The 20,920-nt window shown below is 41.7% G+C and overlaps 2 protein-coding genes across 2 annotated transcripts in view; both read right to left on the bottom strand.

The window, feature by feature from the left end:
* Positions 1 to 219: 219 nt before the first annotated feature.
* Positions 220 to 12,288, bottom strand: LOC138957819 (leucine-rich repeat-containing G-protein coupled receptor 5-like; the record flags this gene model as incomplete). The annotated part of the gene is made up of 4 exons (XM_070328873.1): positions 12,173 to 12,288; positions 10,786 to 10,854; positions 4,027 to 4,170; positions 220 to 360 (listed from the first exon to the last, which is right to left on the bottom strand). Coding segments are annotated over exons 1-4 (470 nt in total), but the record flags the coding sequence as incomplete, so codon positions are not given.
* Positions 12,289 to 19,884: 7,596 nt separating this feature from the next.
* LOC138957818 (leucine-rich repeat-containing G-protein coupled receptor 5A-like) overlaps positions 19,885 to 20,920 on the bottom strand; it is a gene marked incomplete at its 5' end in the record, with an annotated part of 6,340 nt that continues 5,304 nt past the window's right edge. Inside the window, one exon of the mRNA XM_070328872.1 lies at positions 19,885 to 20,032. Coding sequence (XP_070184973.1) covers positions 19,885 to 20,032 — 148 coding nt within the window. The remainder of the gene's footprint in view (positions 20,033 to 20,920) is intronic.

Genomic DNA, 20,920 nt, shown 5'->3' with positions numbered 1-20,920 from the left:
CTATTCCCCCCCCCCCCCCCCTCGCTGACTAACACCCCTTTTTTTCATTGCAAATGACGTCCCCCTCTCTCTTTGTGAACACCCATTCCGCATGATAGGACCCCCCTCCCCCCCCCCCCCTCGACAAACACAAAGATGGGAACCTACCTCTCCCAAACACAGCCTCCCCTCCACCCTCCCCTTCCCCGTAAGAAAAGCACGCGAGCACGTGCAACTCACAATGACTTGAGCCAGGGTCGGTGGTGACAGATTCCGGGGGGAACCACTTTGATGGAGGCCCGGTCCAGACGTATCTGGGTCAGGTTGAACGTGCCGTTTAGGTCCGGGAAGGAGAACATGTTGGTCACCTCGGACAGCACACTGTCAACACACAGTCAACACACAGTCAACACACTGTCAACACACTGTCAACACATCAAAAGAGTTGGAGGAACATAAGACGGCAACAATGTTGGTCGCTGTCAACAGGGTTGAAGAGAACATGTTGTACGCTGTCAAAAGCAAACACACTGTCATAGGGGAAGAGGGACAGGAAAGTAAATCCTGTTGGTCACATCAGAGAGCACACTGTCAACACACTGTCAACACACTGTCAGAAGGGGAAGAGGGACAGGAAAGTAAATCATGTTGGTCACATCAGAGAGCACACTGTCAACACACTGTCATAGGGGAAGAGGGACAGGGAAGTAAATCATGTTGGTTCAAGTTTCAAGTTTTATTTTATTCCAATAAAAACCCCGTGAGGGTACATGGAAAATTAAACAAGTCGCGTAAGGCGAAAATACAATATTTAGTCAAGTAGCTGTCGAACTCACAGAATGAAACTGAACGCAATGCAACGCAGCAAGACCGTATACTCGTGGTCCACCGCTCACGGCATAGGCAGTGAAATTGACAAGAAGAGCGGGGTAGTGGTTACGCTATGCTGCATAGCACGCTTTTCTGTACCTCTCTTCGTTTTAACTTTCTGAGCGTGTTTTTAATCCAAACATATCATATCTATATGTTTTTGGAATCAGGAACCGACAAGGAATAAGATGAAAGTGTTTTTAAAACGATTTCGAAAAAAAAATTTTGATAATAATTTTTATATATTTAATTTTCAGAGCTTGTTTTTAATCCGAATATAACATATTTATATGTTTTTGGAATCAGCAAATGATGGAGAATAAGATAAACGTAAATTTGGATCGTTTTATAAATTTTTATTTTTTTTTACAATTTTCAGATTTTTAATGACCAAAGTCATTAATTAATTTTTAAGCCACCAAGCTGAAATGCAATACCGAACCCCGGGCTTCGTCGAAGATTACTTGACCAAAATTTCAACCAATTTGGTTGAAAAATGAGGGCGTGACAGTGCCGCCTCAACTTTCACGAAAAGCCGGATATGACGTCATCAAAGACATTTATCAAAAAAATGAAAAAAACGTTCCGAGATTTCATACCCAGGAACTCTCATGTCAAATTTCATAAAGATCGGTCCAGTAGTTTAGTCTGAATCGCTCTACACACACACACACACACACAGACACACACACAGACACACACACACACGCACACACGCACATACACCACGACCCTCGTTTCGATTCCCCCTCGATGTTAAAATATTTAGTCAAAACTTGACTAAATATAAAAACACAATAAAAACACATTTCATTCAACACAAAATAAAAGGAACTAAAACAAAAAGAAATCAGACTATGTACAGAAAAGGGAGTTGAGGGGTGAGGGAGAGCAAAAACAATACAAGAAACAATACAAGAAACAATTCAACAATAATAATAATTAATAGTAATAATTAATAATAATAATAATAATGATAATAATAATAAAAAAAATAATAAAACATTACAAGTGCAAAGTGATTACATACATTTCTTTCTGTGTTGACAGTGTGCTCTCTGATGTGACCAACATGGTCACATCAGAGAGCACACTGTCAACACACAGTCAGAAGGGGAAGAGGGACAGGAAAGTAAATCCTGTTGGTCACATCAGAGAGCACACTGTCAACACACTGTCATAGGGGAAGAGGGACAGGAAAGTAAATCATGTTGGTCACATCAGAGAGCACACTGTCAACACACTGTCATAGGGGAAGAGGGACAGGGAAGTAAATCATGTTGGTCACATCAGAGAGCACACTGTCAACACACTGTCATAGGGGAAGAGGGACAGGGAAGTAAATCATGTTGGTCACATCAGAGAGCACACTGTCAACACACAGTCAGAAGGGGAAGAGGGACAGGGAAGTAAATCATGTTGGTCACATCAGAGAGCACACTGTCAACACACTGTCAGAAGGGGAAGAGGGACAGGGAAGTAAATCATGTTGGTCACATCAGAGAGCACACTGTCAACACACAGTCAGAAGGGGAAGAGGGACAGGAAAGTAAATCATGTTGGTCACATCAGAGAGCACACTGTCAACACACTGTCATAGGGGAAGAGGGACAGGGAAGTAAATCATGTTGGTCACATCAGAGAGCACACTGTCAACACACTGTCATAGGGGAAGAGGGACAGGAAAGTAAATCATGTTGGTCACATCAGAGAGCACACTGTCAACACACTGTCAACACACAGTCAGAAGGGGAAGAGGGACAGGAAAGTAAATCATGTTGGTCACATCAGAGAGCACACTGTCAACACACTGTCAACACACTGTCAGAAGGGGAAGAGGGACAGGAAAGTAAATCATGTTGGTCACATCAGAGAGCACACTGTCAACACACTGTCATAGGGGAAGAGGGACAGGGAAGTAAATCATGTTGGTCACATCAGAGAGCACACTGTCAACACACTGTCAACACACAGTCAGAAGGGGAAGAGGGACAGGAAAGTAAATCATGTTGGTCACATCAGAGAGCACACTGTCAACACACTGTCATAGGGGAAGAGGGACAGGGAAGTAAATCATGTTGGTCACATCAGAGAGCACACTGTCAACACACTGTCAGAAGGGGAAGAGGGACAGGAAAGTAAATCCTGTTGGTCACATCAGAGAGCACACTGTCAACACACTGTCAGAAGGGGAAGAGGGACAGTGAAGTAAATCATGTTGGTCACATCAGAGAGCACACTGTCAACACACTGTCAGAAGGGGAAGAGGGACAGGAAAGTAAATCATGTTGGTCACATCAGAGAGCACACTGTCAACACACTGTCAGAAGGGGAAGAGGGACAGGGAAGTAAATCATGTTGGTCACATCAGAGAGCACACTGTCAACACACTGTCAACACACAGTCAGAAGGGGAAGAGGGACAGGAAAGTAAATCATGTTGGTCACATCAGAGAGCACACTGTCAACACACTGTCAGAAGGGGAAGAGGGACAGGAAAGTAAATCATGTTGGTCACATCAGAGAGCACACTGTCAACACACTGTCAACACACTGTCAGAAGGGGAAGAGGGACAGGAAAGTAAATCCTGTTGGTCACATCAGAGAGCACACTGTCAACACACAGTCAGAAGGGGAAGAGGGACAGGAAAGTAAATCATGTTGGTCACATCAGAGAGCACACTGTCAACACACTGTCAACACACAGTCAGAAGGGGAAGAGGGACAGGAAAGTAAATCATGTTGGTCACATCAGAGAGCACACTGTCAACACACATCAAAAGGGTTGAGGGGAAATTAGAAACCAACATGTCAAAAGCCAACACAAACTCAAAAGGGTAAAATTATACAGCCGAAAGACCGCGGGACAAACCCTCAGACACATATAGACAGATGTCTAGATAGATAAATTGGAGAGAAGGAGTGAAAGAGGTCAGGAGAAATAGATAGAGAATAAGAGAGAGACAGAGACAGACAGAGACAGAGACAAAACGGTGTCATAGAAAGACTGACAGAGCCAGAGACAGAGACAGAGAATCAAATTACACAATACTAAACCAAACCAAATCAAACCAAACCAAACCAAACCAAACCAAACCAAACTAAACTAAACTAAACTAAACTCAACCAAACCAAACCAAACCAAAACTCAACTCAACTCAACTCAACAAATACTGACATTTTCTCCAGAGAAGGAAGATGCGAGAACGCTCTGGTACCGATGGAGCGGATTGGGTTCTTGTGTAACTGTATCAACGTCAACTTCCGGTTCCGACTGAAGCTGTTGTCGGGAAGAGTTTCTATGTCGTTCTCATCGAGGTCCCTGGCAACATATTGTTAATAGACCGATATTAGTGAGTAATAAATTTGCAAACGCTTGTGTAACTGTATCAACGTCAACTTCCGGTTCCGGCTGTAGCTGTTGTCGGGAAGAGTTATTATGTCGTTCTCATTAATTTCCTGGCAACAAGCTCTTATATAGAGGGAGAGAGAGAGAGAGAGGGAGAGAGAGAGAGAGAGAGAGAGAGAGAGAGAGAGAGAGAGAGAGAGAGAGAGAGAGAGAGAGAGAGAGAGAGAGACACACACACACAGAGACAGAGAGACAGAGAGAACTCAGAACTCAGAACTTTATTACATAAGGATAAAGGTTTTAGGCTTAGCCTAATTTTCCAACCTGTCCTTGGAACATATACAGAGAATAATTGTAAACAAAAGAGAGAGAGAGAGAGAGAGAACTCAGGAACTCAGGAAATTTAATGCGAGGCCACCGGCATATACGCATGGGGGTTTACAAAAGACACAGGAAAAAATAGGAATAACAATCCACAACAAAATGTCATGGTTGTACAGAAACAAGAGAAATATATATCGTGGCACGAAAATTTACAAATTTTGTCTCAAAGTATCAGTCATAGCAACAATTGCCTGTTTGAAATTTCTTCATCACGTGTTTTCATGGCATAATAACAATACATGGCTACAGCTCTATTAATGTATATACTCTCATTTTGTAGCAGAAAAATCAAGGGTGGTACATGTACATTGTCAGTGAAATATTTCAAAATATATTTTACACGTAGATCCTGGTATTTTGGGCAATGTAGCAGAAAATGTATTTCGTTTTCCACAGCAGGACAAAACAGCTGCTTTTAGAAATTCTGCTGGTATTTCATCAATACCAGAAGCTTTCCCTGCTTTTAATTTTCGAATGGCTTGTTTTACCTCAGCTAACGAAATTTGTTCATCCAATTCATAAATATGTACATCTTCCTCACTTTCTTCATTTATTACATTTTCGTTTTGTTCAGGCGTTGAAGCTGTGTGCTGTCCCAAAATGTTTTCAAAGTGATCTTTCCAGACATCGATATTTATAGTAGCACGGTTTCTCTCCCTTGGGCGAGACCGCTTTACCGTTGACCAGAACATGGAAGGATTTTTTCTGTTTTCTAGTAAAGAATCTTGTACTGATTTTCTATGTGCTTTCTTTTTCTCTTTTATCATATTTTGATATTCAGATCTTTTTTGCAAATACTGTAGTTTATCCTCAACCTTTCTAGTGCGAGAGTACCGACTAAGTAATCTATTAACTTCACGTTTTCCCTCCCTACACTCTGTGTCAAACCATCGGCTCGTACGACGCTGACGGCCTCCAAAAAACACTGTGCGTCGCATGCACCGACCCGCTTCTAAAAGCGTGTTTACAAACATTGTCAAGGCAGCGTCAGAGTTATCATCAATACATGCAGCAGCGTCATCGATGGCAGTTTGACCTTCACGTGAAGAAAGAAAATCTAAAAATACACCAGCTTTGGAGGAATCCCAAGTCAGTTTCTCTGAACTAGTCTTATTCTCACTGTCTACATCAGCGTCAATTTTTAGGGCAGCACACACATCTAGCCGAACAGGCATATGATGAGACTCAATGCGGTTGACAACAGAAAACATATTTACATATTCAACAAAATCAACTGAAGACAAAAAGTGATCAATAGTACTATTTCCTCTTTCAGACACAAAAGTGAATTTATCATCGAAACCTGGTTGTACTAATCCATGCAGAGGTACAAGGTGAAACATGCAGCAAAACTGAATCAGTATTTTACCAAAGTTATTTGTCAAAACATCTTGTGATTTTCTTTCAAAAACATTACCATCCTCATCATCATCTTCTTCATCAACACATTCAAGACACCAATCCCCTATTCGGGCGTTCAAATCACCTCCAAGTAAATAGTACACATCCCTGCCAGCTTCCATTAAAGACAAAATAAACTGTTCTAGCATTTCTAGAGTACAATCATAATCTTTTTTATCATAGTACACACTGCCCACTGGATGATTATACAGACCAATAAACATCATGTCTTTCTCACAACCAAACAATTCTTTTGAAAGTTTTACGCACAAAACATTTTCACTCTTGGTATCAATAGTCTCAACAAAATCCGACAGACATTTACGAATCAACATAACAGTTCCACCAGAAACATGGCCCATCTTGGTCAGTTTCACACCTGGTGAATGAAGAACAATGAAATCACTAAAATAGGTACTGAAGTCAAAGCTTGGCAAAGTAAAGGTTTCAGACAAAAAGCAAACATCAAAAGAAGTTATGTAATCAACAAAATCAGGGTCAGTTAGCTTGGCAATCAACCCATTTATATTCCAACAAAGAAATGAAAAAGAAGTATTCAATTTGTCCTTATTTGCTGTTGCAACATTATTTACATCAGGTGTGTTTTTGTCATGTGCTTGTGTGTCTTGTTTGTTTGCATTGTCATAGCCTTGGCCACGCCCCTATTCGCTGTTTCCTGCACGGGTGGGAGTTCCACGCACGTTGCGAATGTAGGCCGAGTACCCACCACCTCCACTATCGCCACCCAATGTCATGTCTTTGTGGCCCTGCCGATTGGCTGAGCGGGTCACACGCTTATCTCTGGCGTCACTCTGCCCGGAATTCCGACCGGAATTTTCTTCAGTGTCACGGCTGTGACCCTGAGTGTCACTGACGTCACGCTCTATTTCTACTTCGCTGATTGGTTGACGCTGCTCGTGATCAGGGGGCGTCTCCGAGTCGGTGTTTGTCAACAAACCGGGGCCACCCGGCCGGCGGTTGTCAGCACGGCGATCATCGTTGTTTCTGGGGTTGTCATGGAAGCGTAGCTTGCCGTTTGTGTAGTAGGCCGTCTTCCCCTCCTCCCTCAGCTGTTTCAGCTTCTGGGTCTGCCGTCTGGTGAGATCTTGGGCCGCTCTCAGGTTGTCGTGCTCCATGTCGCTTCGTGCCTCACGGTCTTTCATGAGACGCATCGCATCGCCCCAACGTTGGAACTTGGCAATGATAGGGCGGGGGTTGGGATTCTTGGGGTTGGGTTTGCCGAGGCGATGCGCTCGCTCGATGACGTCAGGCTCCCACTGCTTCTGAGGAATGTAGGTGTCAAGAACGTTTTTCACTGCAACAACACAGTCAGCATCGGTGTCGCCAACTTCTTCTGGTATTCCGAAAAACTTGACGTTGTTGCGACGGGAAAACCCCTCCAGCCTGTCAACCTCTGCCTCGAGGCTAGTCACCACACGATACAGATCGTCTTGTTGTGAGGAGAGGTTGGAGATCGACTGTTCGTTCTTCTTGAGGGACTTTTTCATTGTCTCTTGCTCATCCCCAAATTTCTTCATCAATGTCTCTTGTTTTCTAAGCATGTCTTCTTGTCGTTTGAGAAAGTCCGCCTGTGTTTGCATGGTTGCCAGAACGACATCCAGCTTCTGCTGCAACGACTGCTCTAAGTGTTTGATGCTATCTGCCACTGCAGTTGACTCCGCACCACCACCACTACTTTCGCTACTGCCACTGACAGTAGGCCCAGGGTTTTCCTCTACGTCATTGCTCAGTCTCAAGCGTCGTATCGCGAAGGCAATCACTGCCAGGCACAAAGATGGCGCGTGCTGCACGTGCGGAAAGGTCACCGCCATAGGTGACAGGTGTACAAGGTCATCACTTGGCACTGACAAATGGCCAGTCACTGTTGACGAATTATAAGTCACAGTTCCCAGGGGTGGGAATGGCGCACTAAAAGCACTTTCCGCAACATCTTTGAAGCAGCACACGATGTTCGCAAGAAAAACAAGGTATCCCCAAGTAATGCACACGTCGCTGACACTGATTTCAGAACTGTCACCATACACGGGCTGAGCACAAAGCCGGTTCAAGAAATGTTTTGCCACACAAGCCAGATGAAAACGACCAATACTGGCCCTCCAAAGTCCTACCTCGATCATTTTCAGTAGATTTCTGCACACAATCACTTTAGACTTTCACTTGTATAGTTCTGGAGACTCAAACTTTGATATAGCCACTTTGAACTTGAAAAATATCCATCTTGTCTGCACTGTGAAAATTTTTCCCTCCTGCGCCATTCGTGGTCGACCTTGACCCCCCGAGAGAGAGAGAGAGAGAGAGAGAGAGAGAGAGAGAGAGAGAGAGAGAGAGAGAGAGAGAGAGACAGAGACAGACAGACAGACAGACAGACAATGACAATGACAATTCTTTATTAAACGAGGGTAATAGAGTAAGCAGTGGTATGCTTTTTTACATCCAGCCCTCGCCCTAAAGAGGGACTAACTAAAAATGAAGCAAGTCGCGTAAGGCGAAAATACAACATTTAGTCAAGTAGCTGTCGAACTCACAGAATGAAACTGAACGCAATGCAACGCAGCAAGACCGTATACTCGTAGCATCGTCAGTCCACCGCTCATGGCAAAGGCAGTGAAATTGACAAGAAGAGCGGGGTAGTAGTTGCGCTGAGAAGGATAGCACGCTTTTCTGTACCTCTCTTCGTTTTAACTTTCTGAGCGTGTTTTCAATCCAAACATATCATATCTATATGTTTTTGGAATCAGGAACCGACAAGGAATAAGATGAAAGTGTTTTTAAATTGATTTCGAAAATTTAATTTTGATCATAATTTTTATATTTTTAATTTTCAGAGCCTGTTTTTAATCCAAATATAACATATTTATATGTTTTTGGAATCAGAAAATGATGGAGAATAAGATGAACGTAAATTTGGATCGTTTTATAAAAATGTTTTTTTTTACAATTTTCAGATTTTTAATGACCAAAGTCATTAATTAATGTTTAAGCCACCAAGCTGAAATGCAATACCAAAGTCCGGGCTTTGTCGGAGATTACTTGACCAAAATTTCAACCAATTTGGTTGAAAAATGAGAGCGTGACAGTGCCGCCTCAACTTTCACGAAAAGCCGGATATGACGTCATCAAAGACATTTATCCAAAAAATTAAAAAAACTGTCTGAGGATATCATACCCAGAAACTCTCATGTCAAATTTCATAAAGATCGGTCCAGTAGTTTAGTCTGAATCGCTCTACACACACACACAGACAGACAGACAGACAGACCGACACACATACACCACGACCCTCGTCTCGATTCCCCCCTCTATGTTAAAACATTTAGTCAAAACTTGACTAAATGTAATAAAAAAGAGAAAAATAAAAATTCTACATTTTAACAGATAACTAGAGTGAGAACACATTATACATTTGTACACAAAATGCATTGCATAGTTGCGAGGTAATTGGAGTGAATTTAGTGGTATAGAGCAGCTTGCACTGACTCAATACCATGCTCTAAGCCATACATTGCATTTTAAAGAAAAGCAATCAAACAAGCAAGACATTGCAAAGATCATCACACATCTAAATGGTTGTTGGTTTTAAGTCCCTTCATCTAAAAAGGGTCTGTGTACATTATATCAATAAAGAGGGGAGGGGCATGTTAAATAAAAACAAGTCGCGTAAGGCGAAATTACAACATTTAGTCAAGCTGTCGAACTAACAGAATGAAACTGAACTCACTGCATTTTTACAGCAAGAGCGTATACTCGTAGCATCGTCAGTCCACCGCTCGATGCACAGGCAGTGAAATTGACAAGAAGAGCGGGGTAGTAGTTGCGCTGAGAAGGATAGCACGCTTTTCTTTATCTCTATTCTTTTTAACTTTCTGAGCGTGTTTTTAATCCAAACATATCACATCTATATGTTTTTGGAATCAGGAACCCACAAGGAATAAGATGAAATTGTTTTTAAATCGATTTCGGATATTTTATTTTAATAATAATTTTTATATTTTTAATTTTCAGAGCTTGTTTTTAATCCAAATATAACATATTTATATGTTTTTGGAATCAGAAAATGATGACAAATAAGATAAACGTAAATTTGGATCGTTTTAAAAATATTTAGTTTTTTTTACAATTTTCAGATTTTTAATGACCAAAGTCATTGATTGATTTTTAAGCCACCAAGCTGAAATGCAATACCGAAGTCCGGCCTTCGTCGAAGATTGCTGGGCCAAAATTTCAATCAATTTGATTGAAAAATGAGGGTGTGACAGTGCCGCCTCAACTTTTACAAAAAGCCGGATATGACGTCATCAAAGGTATTTATCGAAAAAAAAGAAAAAAAATGTCCGGGGATATCATTCCCAGGAACTCTCATGTAAAATTTCATAAAGATCGGCCCAGTAGTTTAGTCTGAATCGCTCTACAGACAGACAGACAGACAGACAGACAGACAGACAGACAGACAGACAGACAGACACACACAGACACACACATACACCACAACCCTCGTCTCGATTCCCCCCTCTACGTTAAAACATTTAGTCAAAACTTGACTAAATGTAAAAATGAATACCATTTAAGACAAATATCATTTATTTTGACTTCATTGAATAAGACAAAATATCTGCTCTTAAAACTATCTGTGCTGGTAGTTTTCCCCAGAGAGACAGACAGAGAGACAGACAGACATACATACATACAGACAGACAGACAGACAGACAGACAGACAGACAGACACAGACTCAAACAGGCAGCGTAAGAATGACAAAGAGCGATAGAGACAGAGTGACAACTTACAATTCTACCAAGGATTCCAAATGCGACAAAGATGTTGGCATGTGCTTCAGTCTGTTCTTGTTCAGTTCGCTGCAAAATACGCACCATAACACAATGAAATAAGACAGGATAGAAATAGTGAGTGAGAGAGAGAGAGAGAGAGAGAGAGAGAGAGAGAGAGAGAGAGAGAGAGAGAGAGAGAGAGAGAGAGAGAGAGAGAGAGAGAGAGAGAGAGAGAGAGAGAGAGAGAGAGAGAGAGAGAGAGAGAGAGAGAGAGAATTGAATTGAATTGAATTGAATTGAATTGAACTTTATCTAACAAGGATTAAGATTTAAGGCTACGCCTTTTCTTACAATCTGTCCTTGGGACGCATAGACACACAATTATATAATTAAAAAATTAAAAATTGAAAAGTTAAAAAGTAAACCAACAAAAGGAGGTCGGAGGAGAGAGAGAGAGAGAGAGAGAGAGAGAGAGAGAGAGAGAGAGAGAGAGAGAGAGAGAGAGAGAGAGAGAGAGAGAGAGAGAGAGAGAGAGAGAGAGAGAGAGAGAGAGAGAGAGAGAGAGAGAGAGAGAGAGAGAGAGAGAGAGAGAGGATAAGAGAGGATTTAATCTCACTCTTTAATTGTAATACGAGAACATCTTTGAGAAAGCTAAACACTTTTTCTCCAATTACGTCAAAGCAAAATCATTGCACGATAAAAGCAGAACAATAGCGTATTACACTTTTTATCGGGTTTGTTCCAAAATGAGCTTTGAACACCAGCGAATATTTTTGTTTTACCGGGAAGGCTCATTATCTCACAGTTACAACATCTTTGTCAGTTGTTCCACTGAAGGAGTTCATTCTGCCATTCAAAGACATAGACAAAAAACAAAAAAAGGAACAGACTACAATACCGATGGAAGTGATCACGAACCGTACCGTTCACATGCTTGCATGCAAGAACACATGCACGCAACAAACGCACGCAAGCAAGCACGCACTCACGTACGCACTCAAGTAAGTACACACACACACACACACACACACACACACACACACACACACATACACACACGCAGGCACACACACACACACACACACACACACACACACACACACACACACACACACGCACACACACACCTACACACACACATATACCCACACACACCATCCCTTGCTCGCTCTCTCACTCTCTCTCATACACACACACACCACCCCTTTCTTTCTCTCTCTCTCTCTCTCCTCTCTCTCTAACTCTCTCTCTCTCTCTCTCGCTCTCTCACTCTCTCTCACTCTCTCTCTCTCTCACTCTCTCTCTCTCTCTCTCTCTCTCTCTCTCTCTCTCTCTCTCTCTCTCTCTCTCTCTCTCTCTCTCTCTCTCTCTCTCTCTCTCTCTCTCAATGGGGTATTGGACTCACAGAATACGAAGCGACTTCAACCCGAGGAAGGCATAGTCTCCAATGTCGCTAATCTTGTTGTCATGCAGAACTCTGTAGAGAAAAATACATGGCTCGAGGTGAACAAGAAATGGCATGTCATGTGAATTGAAAGCGAATATCGAATTACTCATAAATTATGAGGACAAAGGTAATTTTTCAATCGTTGTGTCGAAATACAATACGAGGAAACCTGAATTGATATGCATTGGCAACAATTTAATCAAAAATTGTGCACAGACACTCGCTCATATTTCAGCTGGTGTTTCATTAGAATCAAGAAGCACATACACTGAGCACCCGAGAGTAATTTAAACTTTTAGATTACAACTTGATCTATGTAATGCCTCCCACACTTTGGACGACAAAAAAGTTTGTGACATGATGGACCAGAGTTTGGAAAATGTAAGGTAATCGGAGACAACTCTATCGTTTCGGAAGTTCCGAGCCACGCAACAATTAAAAAAACACGCAAAACGAAAACATTTTAATATATATGGTTGATTGTTGAAAGGCCAGGTTTTTTTTCAGTCCGAGGGGAGCATATCGTCTTCTGTTTCATCTGTATCGATCGAGGCCGGAGGCTTAGCCTTTGATTATCCTAAGTGTATTTATTTTGTCATTCAAAATTGTAGGTTTGCTAATTGGTTATCTGTTTGTAATCTTCTTCAGGCACCCATGTAAACCGGCGATTAGTTACCTACCAACATTGGCCTTCGTTGACCAGCTCGTTATGAATGAAAAATCGTACACATGATGACATAGTTATTTGTTTGTTTGTCCACAAAAAAACAGCATTGGGTCTATGTACGTACTTGTAAGTGTCCTTTTTTGTCTAAAAATAAACGTTCGAATAACTCACCTTTTGTGTTCTTTGATTCAAAACGCAAACAAAGGCAAACATGGAATACCATTTCTAAATACACTAACATCACAAGGAGGGATAACAGTATAAGTTATTTCTCATATGCTGACTGTTAGTATGAGTTATTTCTAATATGCTGACTGTTTGTATGAGTTATTTCTAATATGCTGACTGTTAGTATGAGTTATTTCTAATATGCTGACTGTTAGTATGAGTTATTTCTCATATGCTGACTGTTAGTATGAGTTATTTCTCATATGCTGACTGTTAGTGTGAGTTATTTCTAATATGCTGACTGTTAGTATAAGTTATTTCTCATATGCTGACTGTTATAGTATGAGTTATTTCTAATATGCTGACTGTTAGCAAATGATAACAGACATGTCGAGAAAAAAGATATCAAGCATGTTATCATTTGCTAACAGTCAGCATATTAGAAATAACGGTTTTATTACCGTTTAATTCGACCAAAAGAAATTTCGAAGCGACCCCGCGAATTAGACAGAACAGCCGCAATTAGTACGGTTGCTAGAAGCGCTGACCAACAAGTGTTCAGATATTTTTCTAATTGTCGTTTCTAGATAGTAAAATATGTGCTGAAAACGGTCAGCTATCGCACCATCAAGAAATCGGTTCCCTAGTACCCCTTTAAGGCTCTGGAACCACCCCGGGTGGCAATATCGGGTCGCAACAGAGAGTGTTCCCCATAGCCGGAAAGAGCCTCAACCGTGAAAGATAGAAAGAAAGGTATTGAACAAAAAAGACGCACAACACCAATGTAAACCATTTGTGTTATCATACTTATATTAAAATATTGATGACCATGGAATAAATGGGTTATTTTTAGATTTCTGACAAAAATACGCGAAAAACATGACAAATTGTCTTTTTTATAGCCTAAACTATGAAAGATTTAAAGACAAGTATTGAACACAAAAGATAGCAATGGATAATGGCAACAACATTTGCTCTCATTGTTGTACAAAATTGTTGATTGTTTTTTAATACTTTTTCGTTTTTGTGGATTTCACAAAGCATACCACATTAAACGGCAGTCCAGGTAACTCGTCCGAATTTTTGCGGCTAAGAGCCTCAACATTTGAAGATAGAAAGACTATCATTGAACAAAAACTATGGTAAACACTAATGTTAATAACTTTTGATCTCACACTGATATTGAAATATTGATGACCATGCAATTAATGGGCTATTTTCAGATTTGTAGGTACAAAATCGCCCAAAACATGACAAATTGTCTTTTTTCTAGCCTAAACTATAAAAGATTTAAAGACAAGAATTGAATATAAAAGATTGCACGGGATAATAGCAACAACATTTGCACTCATTGTTGTACAAAATTGTTGATTGTTCTTGAATATTTTCTGTTTTTGTGGATTTCACAAAGCGTACCGATTAATCGGCAACCCGTGTCAATCATCCGAATTATTTCATGCTGCGCCAAAACGATTGAAAATGGATGGAATATTAGTGTTTGAAGACAAAAGGCGCACATTGTCATGTTAAGCATATCTTGTTACACCGTATAGTATACACATCAAAATCGTGATAGCTCTTGGTTTGAATGTTACAATGTTTGATTTTGTGCAAGTTACACACATTGATACTGACAAAATGTAATGATATTCCAGGACAATATATCCAGCGCGCTCTTTGGGTCCCCAAAACACTGTACATGGTGAGTCCCATTGTGGTGCCAAAGTAGAAAATAATTATATTCACTTTAGCGATAGTCCGCAGTAGACGACATCAAATGACACAGACTGTAATGATAACTCAAAACTCGTCATCGCTTTCAGCAAACGCGTCAAAGTCAACCTCCTCATATTCTTCCTCGTCATCCTCTTCTTCACAACCACCATCTGCCAGAAGATCGATCAGCGACACAGGTAGGATGGGCTTGAGGCACCACACGGGTTCCAGGACACCGTCTGCATTTTTCGTCCATCCCTGCCCCTGGTCGTAGGGTTTGGGCCTCTCCAGAATGCCTTCATGAGCACGCTTGTACAGGGCAACGCGGTGGTTTACTCGCTGAATGTGCGGCATCAGAGCAGATTGGCAGGGAGGCATGCGGGCTAGATCGACCTTACACTTGGACGTGAGTTTCTCGTTGTCTCCCACCATCTTGCGGAGTAGCTTTCCACGAACGACATCAACTGATTTCTCCCGACTGTAATTGTACATCAGGCACGTAAACTCTTCCAACTGCTTCACCACCCGAAGTTTGACATCCCAGTCTATGAAAAGACCTTGGAGATGGTGAACCTCCTCGACGATCCAGACTGTCCAAAGGTGGGGAGACATCGCGAACTGGAGAAGGCCGAAATCAAGAAAAGCGAGGAGGCTGTTCAGAGAGTCATCACTGCTGTCAAGAACTTCACGAACCCGTTTTCCATCTCAGACAAAGATAGGCTCTACTCCTTGGCGTCTGGTGCCCCTGTCCGCACGGACGTCGAACAGGACTTGCGTCAGGCGGAAGCTAAAGGCATGGTCGCCAAAACTGACTTCATCACCCGCCTTCAAAGTGGAGAGCCAGGAAGCTTCTTTGACACTATAAAGAGGCAGAAACTTAAGACAATGGAGGCTTGCAGCAAGAAGGTCACGCTCACATCCCCACAAGGAAAGGCCCTCCAGTACCAGGTGCAAAGCGACCTCGCGTTTCTACTTCTCGTCAAGTCACAGCAACTAGACGAACCATTGGACTTGGACAAAGTCATGATGGGTGGTGCTGTACCTCCATCATGCCGCAGCGCTGGGATACAAGAACGCTGTGGTCAGAACCCCGGACACGGACATCTTTGTCATTCTTCTCTACCACGCTGAAGCCATCAAGTTGACTGTATACCTGGATACGGGATCAGGAAAACATCGGCAACTGATCAACCTCTCTGAGCTTGCAGAGTCCCTGGGGCATGACTACTGTGCCACTCTTCTTGGGTTCTATGTGTACAGCGGAGAGGACTGCACCAGTGCATTCAAAGGAAAGGTGAAGGTGGGGCCCTTAAGAAACTGGAGAAAAATCCCAAGTTTCACACGGCATTCAGGCAGCTTGGTGACGACTGGGATGTCAAACTTCGGGTGGTGAAGCAGTTGGAAAAGTTTACGTGCCTGATGTACAATTACAGTCGGGAGAAATCAGTTGATGTCGTTCGTGGAAAGCTACTCCGCAAGATGGTGGGAGACTACGAGAAACTCACGTCCAAGTGTAAGGTCGATCTAGCCCGGATGCCTCCCTGCCAATCTGCTCTGATGCCGCACATTCAGCGAGTAAACCACCGCGTTGCCCTGTACAAGCGTGCTCATGAAGGCATTCTGGAGAGGCCCAAACCCTACGACCAGGGGCAGGGATGGACGAAAAATGCAGACGGTGTCCTGGAACCCGTGTGGTGCCTCAAGCCCATCCTACCTGTGTCGCTGATCGATCTTCTGGCAGATGGTGGTTGCGAAGAAGAGGATGACGAGGAAGAAGATGAGGAGGTTGACTTTGACGCGTTTGCTGAAAGCGATGACGAGTTTTGAGTTATCATTACAGTCTGTGTCATTTGATGTCGTCTACTGCGGACTATCGCTAAAGTGAATATAATTATTTTCTACTTTGGCACCACAATGGGACTCACCATGTACAGTGTTTTGGGGACCCAAAGAGCGCGCTGGATATATTGTCCTGGAATATCATTACATTTTGTCAGTATCAATGTGTGTAACTTGCACAAAATCAAACATTGTAACATTCAAACCAAGAGCTATCACGATTTTGATGTGTATACGGTGTAACAAGATATGCTTAACATGACAATGTGCGCCTTTTGTCTTCAAACACTAATATTCCATCCATTTTCAATCGTTTTGGCGCAGCATGAAATAATTCGGATGATTGACACGGGTTGCCGATTAATCGGTACGCTTTGTGAAATCCACAAAAACGGAAAATATTCAAGAACAATCAACAATTTTGTACAACAATGAGTGCACATGTTGTTCCTATTATCCCGTTCAATCTTTTATATTCAATACTTGTCTTTAAATCTTTCATAGTTTAGGCTAGAAAAAAGACAATTTGTCATGTTTTGGGCGATTTTGTACCTACAAATCTGAAAATAGTCCATTAATTGCATGGTCATCAATATTTCAATATCAGTGTGAGATCAAAAGTTATTACCATTAGTGTTTACCATAGTTTTTGTTCAATGATAGTCTTTCTATCTTCAAATGTTGAGGCTCTTAGCCGCAAAAATTCGGACGAGTTACCTGGACTGCCGTTTAATTGGTATGCTTTGTGAAATCCACAAAAACGGAAAAGTATTAAAAAACAATCAACAATTTTGTACAACAATGAGAGCAAATGTTGTTGCCATTATCCATTGCTATCTTTTGTGTTCAATACTTGTCTTTAAATCTTTCATAGTTTAGGCTATAAAAAAGACAATTTGTCATGTTTTTCGCGATTTTTTATCAGAAATCTAAAAATAACCCATTTATTCCATGGTCATCAATATTTTAATATAAGTATGATAACACAAATGGTTCACATTGGTGTTGTGCGTCTTTTTTGTTCAATACCTTTCTTTCTATCTTTCACGGTTGAGGCTCTTTCCGGCTATGGGGAACACTCTTTGTTGCGACCCGATATTGCCACCCGGGGTGGTTCCAGAGCCGTAAAGGGGTACTAGGGAACCGATTTCTTGATGGTGCGATAGCTGACCGTTTTCAGCACAAATTTTACAATCTAGCAACGACAATTAGAAAAATATCTGAACACTTGTTGGTCAGCGCTTCTAGCCACTAAACTAAATGGGAACTGGAGCGCTCCTACCTGATTATGCCTGTCAGTCAAAGAATTCTCGTGACCTGGGTCAGCCAATCAGAGTAACACACCTTACGTGATGAATATTCACAGGTCAAATGCGTTTGACACACAACAAACCATGTTGAACATGCGTTTCGGTTGCTTCGCTTTTTCTTGTTGAACAGAGAGCGACAGATTTAGAACCGACTCCAGACGGATGGGAAATGACGTAAAGATACATTTGACGTAGAGCGAGTGACCCAATTTCAATTGATTTTTCCGAACTTTGATAATTTAGATTTTAAGTGAGCGGGTCGGCATTGCACACTCAGAGGATGGGCGGTGCCTCGCTGTTCCGTAAAGCACCCACCGACAAAACTCGCTTTTCAGTATTTTTTTTTTTTTAGATAAAGAGAGTATTATCTGACAGCATTTGAAGTGTCATTCTTTGGAATAAATCACACTGATATTGCTGATTTAAATTTTTACTTTGTCTTGTTCATTTTTAGCTTGATAAACAAAAAGGGTCCCCGCCTGAACGTTATAACATTTAGAGGGTCACCTAGAATCCGTCCTGATTGGTCAAAAAGCCATATGGGGCACTGAATTGGTAATAACAAATGATAACAGACATGTCGAGAAAAAAAATATAAAGCATGAGCCGTCAGACGAATGCTGATATCGTCGGTGAGACATGTTTGTCATCATTTGCTAACAGTCAGCATATTAGAAAGAACGGTTTTATTACCGTTTATTTCGACCAAAAGAAAGTTCGAAGCGACCCCGCGAACTTGACGGAAAGCCGCAATGGGAACTGGATCGCTCTTATCTGATTATGCCTGTCAGTCAAAGCATTCTCGTGACCTGGGTCAGCCAATCAGAGACACTCACCTGACGTGATGAATATTCACAGGTCAAATGTGTTCATACAACAATCGCACAAGATAAACCATGTTAAACATGCGTTTTAGTTGCTTCGATATCTCGAGAGCGACAGATTTCGAAACGACGCCAGAGAGAAAGGAAATGACGTACATATATATTTGACGTAAAGTAAGAGACGCATTTTCACTTGAATCGTCAGAACTTCGATAATGACATTATGAAGTGAGTGGATCGGCATTCCAAACGCAGAGGGTGGGTGGTGCCTTGTCGTTCTGTAAAGCGCCCACCGACACAACTGGCGTTTCGGTATTATTTTGATAACGAGTGTATTATCTGACAACATTTGAAGTGCCATTCTTTAGAATAAGTCACGCTGATATTTTTAATTCAAATTTTAACTTTGTTTTGTTAATGTTTAGCGTGATAAAAAAAAGAGTCCCTGCCTGAACGTTATAACATTCAGAGGGTCACCTAGAATCAGTCCTGATTGGTCAAAAAGCCATATGGTGAACTGGAATGCATATGGTTAGATACTCACAAAACGACAAGGTTGCTGAGGTTTCTGAATGCAGAGTTGGGAATCGTTGTTATGTTGTTCAACGCCAGTGTCCTGTCGACAAAATGTGCAATCATTATTCGATTCAGTTGTAAGAAGTCAACAGTCACATTCACAGCTCTCCCTGCTCTCCCCTACCCTCCACCTCGGAAACAAGAAACATAAAGTATATCCAAGAGAAAGAGAACACTGACATAGGTCCAAGCCAGGGCTGTGAAGATTACGCTCCTTCATCAGATATTGAGGTCTTACCACAGCAGGTACTTTTCCGCACTCCCTCTCCCTCCCCCCATACACCCCACCACACACACGCACGCACACACTCACGAACACACATACAAATAGAGCGTGCGTGAAACACATCGAGAAAGAGAGAGGGGGGAGAGAAAGAGACAGAAAGAGAAAAGTGACGTAGGTCCAAGCCAGGGCAGTGAAGACCACGCGCCTGAAGGTACTTCTATCAGATGCTGAAGTCTAACCACAGCAGGTAACCCCCTTATTCCTACTTATCCGCACCTCACCCCTCTCACAACCCACCCCAAGCCTCAACCCCAAAACAAGCACAACTTTAAAACACAGAACACTCACAAGGCTCCCAGCTTGGGCAGAAAGGACAAGGCTCTCGTGGGGACCTTGGTCAGATTGTTGTAGTCCAGCCACAGCTGCTGAAGACTGACCAGGTTCTTGAAGCAGTTGGCTGGCACCTCACGGATCTGGTTGGCGTCCAGATGTCTGATGAAACGTACAGCATCATTGTTATTTTTGAGAATCAAACAAGTCGCGTAAGGCGAAATTACTACATTTAGTCAAGCTGTGGAACTCACAGAATGAAACTGAACGTAGTCCGCCGCTTGTGCAAAAGGCAGTGAAAACTTGACTAAATGTAAAAACAAGAAAGGTAAGCGCATAGTGCTTTTAGTTATGCGCTATAGAAATCTCCTTAATAAATAAATAAATAAAGTTGTTGGAACGTTTGTTATTGACAAAACTATACGTTACAATCACAAATATATCGACCCAACGTCCTTTTAAGTGCACAGACAAATAATTAAATACCAGAACTGAGATCTTATGAACATATCTTTTCTTATGAATGTTTTTGTTTCCTTGGTGTGGTTAAATAGTTGACTGTTTAAATTCTGAACACTTGTATAATATTATCATTTGTCTTTTTGAGACCTTGAGATGTTTATCAAGATCTAACATTTTTGATAAGATCTAAGTTCTTGTTACTAATTGTTTGTCTGTGCACTTAAAAGACCGTTGGGTCCATATATTTTAAGTTATTGAGACATCCCAGTGCACTAAGGGATTTATAGAGCAAATCGAGAAAATTCATTATTGAACGAAGCGCATAGCGCTGAGTTCAATAATTATTTTCGAGATTTGCTCTATAAATCCCTTAGTGCACGGGGATTGTTTCAATAACGATATTGTCAGTACCGCCAGAGAAAAAAGAAGATTCAAAACGCACATTTTGCAACGCGCATTTGGATAGGCGTAACTGTGTGGTCAGGTTTGTGTCAGATCTACTTTTGTGTGGGCTGTCTCAAGTGCGTCGTGCTTTCGTCACACGCAACCTCTTGTTTTAATTTCTGTTGGTAAATTCCAGTGTAGCGT

The sequence above is a fragment of the Littorina saxatilis genome, unplaced genomic scaffold (assembly GCF_037325665.1).
Source record: "Littorina saxatilis isolate snail1 unplaced genomic scaffold, US_GU_Lsax_2.0 scaffold_1080, whole genome shotgun sequence".
Classification (NCBI taxonomy): Eukaryota; Metazoa; Mollusca; class Gastropoda; order Littorinimorpha; family Littorinidae; genus Littorina; species Littorina saxatilis.
This window is presented reverse-complemented; position numbering and strand designations above follow the sequence as displayed.